This window comes from Cetorhinus maximus, unplaced genomic scaffold (genome assembly GCF_964194155.1).
Source record: "Cetorhinus maximus unplaced genomic scaffold, sCetMax3.hap1.1 HAP1_SCAFFOLD_4611, whole genome shotgun sequence".
NCBI lineage: Eukaryota > Metazoa > Chordata > Chondrichthyes > Lamniformes > Cetorhinidae > Cetorhinus > Cetorhinus maximus.
In genome coordinates this window covers 1-7,306 of record NW_027600512.1, presented here as the reverse complement: position 1 = coordinate 7,306, position 7,306 = coordinate 1, and the positions used below count along the sequence as shown (strand labels likewise).

The following is a 7,306-nucleotide window of genomic DNA, read 5'->3' as shown; positions in this document are numbered from 1 at the left end:
ACAGAGAGAGGGAGGGTTGTAGGGGCTGGAGGGGGTTACAGAGATAGGGAGGGGTGTGGGGGCTGGAGGAGGTTACAGGGATAGGGAGGGTTGTAGGGGCTGGAGGAGCTAACAGAGATAGGGAGGGTTGTAGGGGCTGGAGGAGGTTACAGAGATAGGCAGGGTTGTAGGGGCTGGAGTGGGTTACAGAGATAGGGAGGGTTGTAGGGGCTGGAGGAGGTTACAGAGATAGGCAGGGTTGTAGGGGCTGGAGTGGGTTACAGAGATAGGGAGGGTTGTAGGGGGCTGGAGGAGGGTTACAGAGATAGGGAGGGTTGTAGGGGCTGGAGGAGGTGACAGAGATAGGGAGGGTTGTAGGGGCTGGAGGAGGCTACAGAGATAGGGAGAGTTGTAGGGGCTGTTGGAGGTTACGGAGATAGGGAGGGTTGTAGGGGCTGGAGGGGGTTAAAGAGATAGGGAGGGTTGTAGGGGGCTGGAGGAGGGTTACAGAGATAGGGAGGGTTGTAGGGGCTGGAGGAGGTGACAGAGATAGGGAGGGTTGTAGGGGCTGGAGGAGGTTACAGAGATAGGCAGGGTTGTAGGGGCTGGAGTGGGTTACAGAGATAGGGAGGGTTGTAGGGGCTGGAGTGGGTTACAGAGATAGGGAGGGTTGTAGGGGCAGGAGGGGGTTACAGAGATAGGCAGGGTTGTAGGGGGTTACAGAGATAGGGAGGGTTGTAGGGGCTGGAGGAGGCTACAGAGATAGGAAGAGTTGTAGGGGCTGTTGGAGGTTACGGAGATAGGGAGGGTTGTAGGGGCTGGAGGGGGTTAAAGAGATAGGGAGGGTTGTAGGGGGCTGGAGGAGGGTTACAGAGATAGGGAGGGTTGTAGGGGCTGGAGGAGGTGACAGAGATAGGGAGGGTTGTAGGGGCTGGAGGAGGTGACAGAGCTAGGGAGGGTTTTGGGGCTAGAGGAGGTGACAGAGATAGGGAGGGTTGTAGGGGCTGGAGGAGGTGACAGAGATAGGGAGGGTTGTAGGGGCTGGAGGAGGTGACAGAGATAGGGAGGGTTTTGGGGCTGGAGGAGGTGACAGAGATAGGGAGGGTTTTGGGGCTGGAGGAGGTGACAGAGATAGGGAGGGTTTTGGGGCTGGAGGAGGTGACAGAGATAGGGAGGGTTGTAGGGGCTGGAGGAGGTGACAGAGATAGGGAGGGTTTTGGGGCTGGAGGAGGTTACAGGGATAGGGAGATTGGGCGAGTCGCTGGAGGGATTTAAACAGGAGGATGAGAATGTCAGTATTGAGGGGATGCTGGGTGAGGGTCAGCGAGCACAAGGAGGGTGATGGATGAAGGTGACTGGGTGCGAGTTGGAGACGGGGATAGCTGAGTCTCGGATGATCCGAAGTTGATGTGGTTTGGAAGGGGTCACGTCTGTCAGGGGAGCACTCGATCTGCTCAGTTGAGGCCGGAGCGGCGTTAGGGAGATGCAAGGAGATTGTATAGGGGCTGACGATGACTTGTGTGTCCGTAAGACTCTCCGCCTCTCTCTCCTTCTCCTTCAAGACGCTCCTTAAAACCTTCATCTTTGACTGAGCTTTGGGTCACCTGCTGCTCATCCCTCCTTATGAAGCTCCCGGTGAAAATTTTATCCGATTTACTCTGTTGTTCAGCCTCCAACATGTGAATCATTGGGAGATTTGGCGAACTGTGAAGCTGTTTAGAAACTTGTGTCGAACAGCCACCTAGTGGCTGGAAACTGCAATCACACCGTGACGGTTTACACCTCAAATTTCAATGGGAAATATTCGTCTGGCAGGTTAGAACATTGAAGTGTTATAAACACAGGATTGGGTTTCAGCTAGTGCACCATGCTCAGTTCCGGAGGAAGTGCGGCACTCCCTCAGTACTGACCCTCCGACAGTGCGGCACTCCCTCAGTACTGACCCTCCGACATAATCACACAATGCAGAAGAGGCCCTTTGGCCCATCGAGTCTGCACTGACATGTGAGAAACACCTGACCTACCTAATCCTATTTACCAGCACTTGGCCCATAGCCAGTGCTGCGCTCCCTCAATAATGACCCTCCGACAGTGCAGCACTCCCTCAGTACTGACCCTCCGACAGTGCGGCTCTCCCTCAGCACTGACCCTCCGACAGTGCGGCGCTCCCTCAGCACTGAACCTCCGACAGTGCGGCGCTCCCTCAGCACTGACCCTCTGTCAGTGCGGCACTCCCTCAGCACTGACCCTCCGACAGTGCGGCGCTCCCTCAGTATTGACCCCCCCTCCGACAGTGCGGCACTCCCTCAGTACTGACCCTCCGACAGTGCGGCGCTCCCTCAGTATTGACCCCCCCTCCGACAGTGCGGCGCTCCCTCAGTACTGACCCTCCGACAGTGCAGCACTCCCTCAGTACTGACCCTCCGACAGTGCGGCTCTCCCTCAGCACTGACCCTCCGACAATGCGGCACTCCCTCAGCACTGAACCTCCGACAGTGCGGCGCTCCCTCAGCACTGAACCTCCGACAGTGCGGCGCTCCCTCAGCACTGACCCTCCGACAGTGCGGCGCTCCCTCAGCACTGACCCCCCCTCCGACAGTGCGGCACTCCCTCAGTACTGACCCTCCGACAGCGCGGCACTCCCTCAGTATTGACCCGCCCTCCGACAGTGCGGCGCTCCCTCAGTACTGACCCTCCGACAGTGCGGCGCTCCCTCAGTACTGACCCTCCGACAGTGCGGCACTCCCTCAGCACCAACCCTCCGACAGTGCGGCACTCCCTCAGTACTGACCCTCCGACAGTGCGGCGCTCCCTCAGTACTGACCCTCCGACAGTGCGGCGCTCCCTCAGTACTGACCCTCCGACAGTGCGGCACTCCCTCAGTACTGACCCTCCGACAGTGCGGCGCTCCCTCAGTACTGACCCTCCGACAGTGCGGCGCTCCCTCAGTACTGACCCCACCCCACCCTGTGCACCGCCTCAGAGATTGGCTCGTCCCCCGATCACGGGGCTGGAGCCTATGGCCTGTCCGAGCTGCTGGGAGCTGGTGCGCGTTCGGAGAGAGAGAGTGAGAGAGCAGTTCAGTGCCTCATGGTCAACCTTGTTTAATATTTAATCCTCGGTACACGAGTCTAGTTCACTCCGGCGTAGAAACGACCTGTCGATCTTTATTACAAACTTGTTCTTTTAAAAAAAAAACACACAACCGACAGGCGGGGGCCGCAGTGCAGTGGTCAGGGGAGCTGTGTCCATCGCTTCGGCAGGTGGGTGGTCTAGGGACCGTCTCTCAATGTTCCACCCTGGACTGTCCCCCAAACGTTTCTCCTGAATCTCAGCCCCGGGGGTGGGGGTGGGAACCAATCTCCAAAAAGCCAGCCACAGACCACCCCCCCCACTCCTTTGTACCCCACAACCCGTCAAACACCAGGTCGGGGGGGGGGGGAGTGTCGTCTTAAGGGAGTCCAGCCCAACTGTCCATCTGAGGGAGGCTTCGATTGAGGCCTGGTCGTGTTCAGTGTGGCGGGGAGGGGGTTGGTGGAGCCACCTCGGACAGAATCCGCCGATCGGCCGGGATCTGGGACCCTCGGGGGGGGCCGCCCCCACCCACCGGTCGCCATTTAGGGAGCGTCTCGCAACCTTTCGGTCCGTTAGGGAGCGTCCCCCAAAAAAAAAAATGTTCAGCCCAACACCAAGGAGTGAAACAGGGACGGGTGAGGGGGGGGTGGGGTGGGGTGCAGGGGCGGGAGGGGGTTTTATTTTTTTCGCGAGCCGGGATTGTGGCGTAACCAGCCCCACCCCCTCCCACCTCGCCAGGCGACCAGCGATCCCCGGGTCTGAAAGGGTTAACTCCCCAACCCCCCCCCCCGGCCTCACTCTCCCCCACCCCCAACCCCCTCTCCGAGGGCTGGGTTTCACCTCGACTCAGCCCCCCGCTCCCTCGGGTGCCTAAGATGAAGGGGGTTGATCTAACCGAGGGGGGGCTGGGGGTGGGGGAAGGGGGTTTGACCTGCTTAAAGGGTTCGATGGGGTCGATAGAGAGAGAAACTGTTTCCTCTGGGGTTGGGGGTTGGGGTGGGGGTGGGGGATGGGGGGGGAGGAGGGGGAAGAGTCTAGAACGAGGGGGGCAGAACCTTCAGATCCGAGCTAGGCCGTTCGGGGTGGGTGGGGGGTGCGGGGGAGATATCGGGAAGCACCTCCTCACACAAAAGGGGAGCGGAAATCTGGAACTCCCACCCCCCCCCACGATAAATAGCTGTCGGGGCTGGTGGAGGAGGGCGGTGGTGGGGGGGGGTCAATTGGAAAATTCAACACGGAGATGGAGGGATTTGTGTCGGGTAAGGGGGTTACAGATCCGAGGCCCTTCAGAAAATACCAGATTAGCCATTCTCCAATTGACTGAGCAGGAACAGGCTCCTGAAGGGGCTGAATGGCCTCCTCCTGTTCCCGTGTCACAGGCTCGAGGGGCTGAATGGCCTCCTCCTGTTCCCGTGTCACAGGCTCGAGGGGCTGAATGGCCTCCTCCTGTTCCCGTGTCACAGGCTCGAGGGGCTGAATGGCCTCCTCCTGTTCCTGATTGGGCAGCGATAAATAGAGGAAGGTGGCTGGGATAAGTCCCCAAAATGCTTCGGGCAAAAACCCTTCCCTGAGCCGGAGACACAAAAACTCTCAAAGTCAGGAAATCAGTTCTTTAACAGTCTGACCCGGGGACAGATAAATTATCTGCCCTCCCTCACTGCTTTCCCAAGGGGAACTGCCACTAAACTAAGAGATTTGCTGTGAAGAAAAAATTTAACTGTTCGGTTCTTCTCTCCGCTGGCGCGGCCACGAGGAATCATCAGGATATTGGGCCTTGGAAGGGTGGGATTGGGAAGGGGCTGTGGGAATGCCGCACTCGGTCAATCAGTCCGTGGGGCCGCTCTCGATGCTATGACCGGGCATTTCGCTCTGTCTCAGCCAAACATTCCCGGACCAGTGCCCTCGCGTGGATTATACCTGTGGGGAGGAAGGAGAGGGAAGATCCCATGAGTGTCCGGAGCTGTGGTCAGAGAATGGGAATCAGGCTACCGGTGTCCCTCGCTCCCGCCGTCTCCCCGGGTCCCTCTCCCCGTGTCCCTCGCTCCCGCCCTTTACCCGTGTCCCTCTCCCCGTGTCCCTCGCTCCCGCCCTCTCCCCGTGTCCCTCTCCCCGTGTCCCTCTCCCCGTGTCCCTCGCTCCCGCCCTCTCCCCGTGTCCCTCTCCCCGTGTCCCTCGCTCCCGCCCTCTCCCGTGTCCCTCTCCCAGAGTCCCTCTCCCCGTGTCCCCCTCCCCGTGTCCCTCGCTCCCGCCCTCTCCCCGTGTCCCTCTCCCCATGTCCCTCTCCCCGTGTTCCTCGCTCCCTCCCTCTCCCCGTGTCCCTCTCCCCGTGTCCCTCACTCCCGCCCTCTCCCCGTGTCCCTCGCTCCCGCCCTCTCCCCGTGTCCCTCGCTCCCGCCCTCTCCCCGTGTCCCTCTCCCCGTGTCCCTCGCTCCCGCCCTCTCCCCGTGTCCCTCTCCCCGTGTCCCTCGCTCCCGCCCTCTCCCCGTGTCCCTCACTCCCGCCCTCTCCCCGTGTCCCTCTCCCCGTGTCCCTCTCCCCGTGTCCCTCTCCCAGAGTCCCTCTCCCCGAGTCCCTCTCCCCGAGTCCCTCTCCCCGTGTCCCTCTCCCCGTGTCCCTCGCTCCCGCCCTCTCCCCGTGTCCCTCTCCCCGTGTCCCTCTCCCCGTGTCCCTCTCCCCGTGTCCCTCGCTCCCGCCCTCTCCCCGTGTCCCTCTCCCCGTGTCCCTCTCCCCGTGTCCCTCGCTCCCGCCCTCTCCTCGTGTCCCTCTCCCCGTGTCCCTCAGTCCCGCCCTCTCCTCGTGTCCCTCTCCCCGTGTCCCTCTCTCCGTGTCCCTGGCTCCCGCCCTCTCCCCATGTCCCTCGCTCCCGCCCTCTCCCCGCGTCCCTCTCCTCGCGTCCCTCTCCCCGCGTCCCTCACTCCTGTGTCCCTCACTCCCGCGTCCCTCTCCCCGCGTTCCTCTCCCCGCGTCCCTCTCCCCGCGTCCTTCGCTCCTGCCCTCTCCCCGTGTCCCTCTCCCCGTGACCCTCGCTCCCGCCCTCTCCCCGTGTCCCTCTCCCCGTGTCCCTCTCCCCGTGTCCCTCGCTCCCGCCCTCTCCCCGTGACCTTCGCTCCTGCCCTCTCCCCGTGACCCTCGCTCCCGCCCTCTCCCCGCATCCCTCTCCCTGCATCCCTCACTCCCGCGTCCCTCACTCCCGCGTCCCTCTCCCCGCGTCCTTCGCTCCTGCCCTCTCCCCGTGACCCTCTCCCCGTGTCCCTCTCCCCGTGACCCTCGCTCCCGCCCTCTCCCCGTGTCCCTCTCCCCGTGTCCCTCGCTCCCGCCCTCTCCCCGTGTCCCTCTCCCCGTGTCCCTCTCCCCGTGTCCCTCGCTCCCGCCCTCTCCCCGTGACCTTCGCTCCTGCCCTCTCCCCGTGACCCTCGCTCCCGCCCTCTCCCCGCGTCCCTCTCCCTGCGTCCCTCACTCCCGCGTCCCTCTCCCCGCGTCCTTTGCTCCTGCCCTCTCCCCGTGTCCCTCTCCCCGTGTCCCTCGCTCCCGCCCTCTCCCCGTGTCCCTCTCCCCGTGTCCCTCGCTCCCTCCCTCTCCCCGTGTCCTTCGCTCCTGCCCTCTCCCCGTGACCCTCGCTCCCGCCCTCTCCCCGTGTCCCTCTCCCTGTGTCCCTCGCTCCGCCCTCTCCCCGTGTCCCTCTCCCGTGTCCCTCTCTCCCCGTGTCCCTCTCTCCCTGTGTCCCTCTCTCCCTGTGTCCCTCGCGCCCGCCCTCTCCCCGTGTCCCTCGCTCCCCGTGTCCCTCTCCACCCCTCTCCCCGTGTCCCTGGCTCCCGCCCTCTCCCCATGTCCCTCGCTCCTGCCCTCTCCTCGTGTCCATGTCCCTCACCCCGTGTCCCTGGCTCCCGTCCTCTCCCCGTGTCCCCCTCTCCCGCCTCAGCACGAGGGGAATGACTCCGATCTTACCTCGTTTAAGCCGCTCCATGGCGCTCTTACTACCCGCGTAGGTCGGGCGTATTTCCTTCCCCATCTCCTCGATGACCGACAGGAGGTCGGAGTAGGTGCTTTGCGAGGGTTGGGATGGTTTCAGACCCTGAGGGGGTGGGTACAGAGAGGGAAATGGGAAGCACAGAGTTACGAAAAGGTCTCAAGAAGCCCCTCGGTGTAACCCCCTCCTCAACACCTCCACCTCACGAGGCTCGAAAGCACATCCCCAAGGTCACAGGGGCAACAGCCAATCGGAGCACAGCAAGATCCCACAGGGAGCGACATG

At 62.5% G+C, this 7,306-nt stretch overlaps 1 protein-coding gene across 1 annotated transcript; it reads right to left on the bottom strand.

Moving 5' to 3' along the window:
- Nucleotides 1-4,526: 4,526 nt before the first annotated feature.
- LOC144678551 (cyclin-dependent kinase 2-associated protein 2-like) lies at nucleotides 4,527-7,179 on the bottom strand (the record flags this gene model as incomplete). The annotated part of the gene is made up of 2 exons (XM_078538300.1): nucleotides 4,527-4,971; nucleotides 7,000-7,179. Coding segments are annotated over 2 exons (248 nt in total), but the record flags the coding sequence as incomplete, so codon positions are not given.
- Between the last annotated feature and the right edge of the window lie 127 nt (nucleotides 7,180-7,306).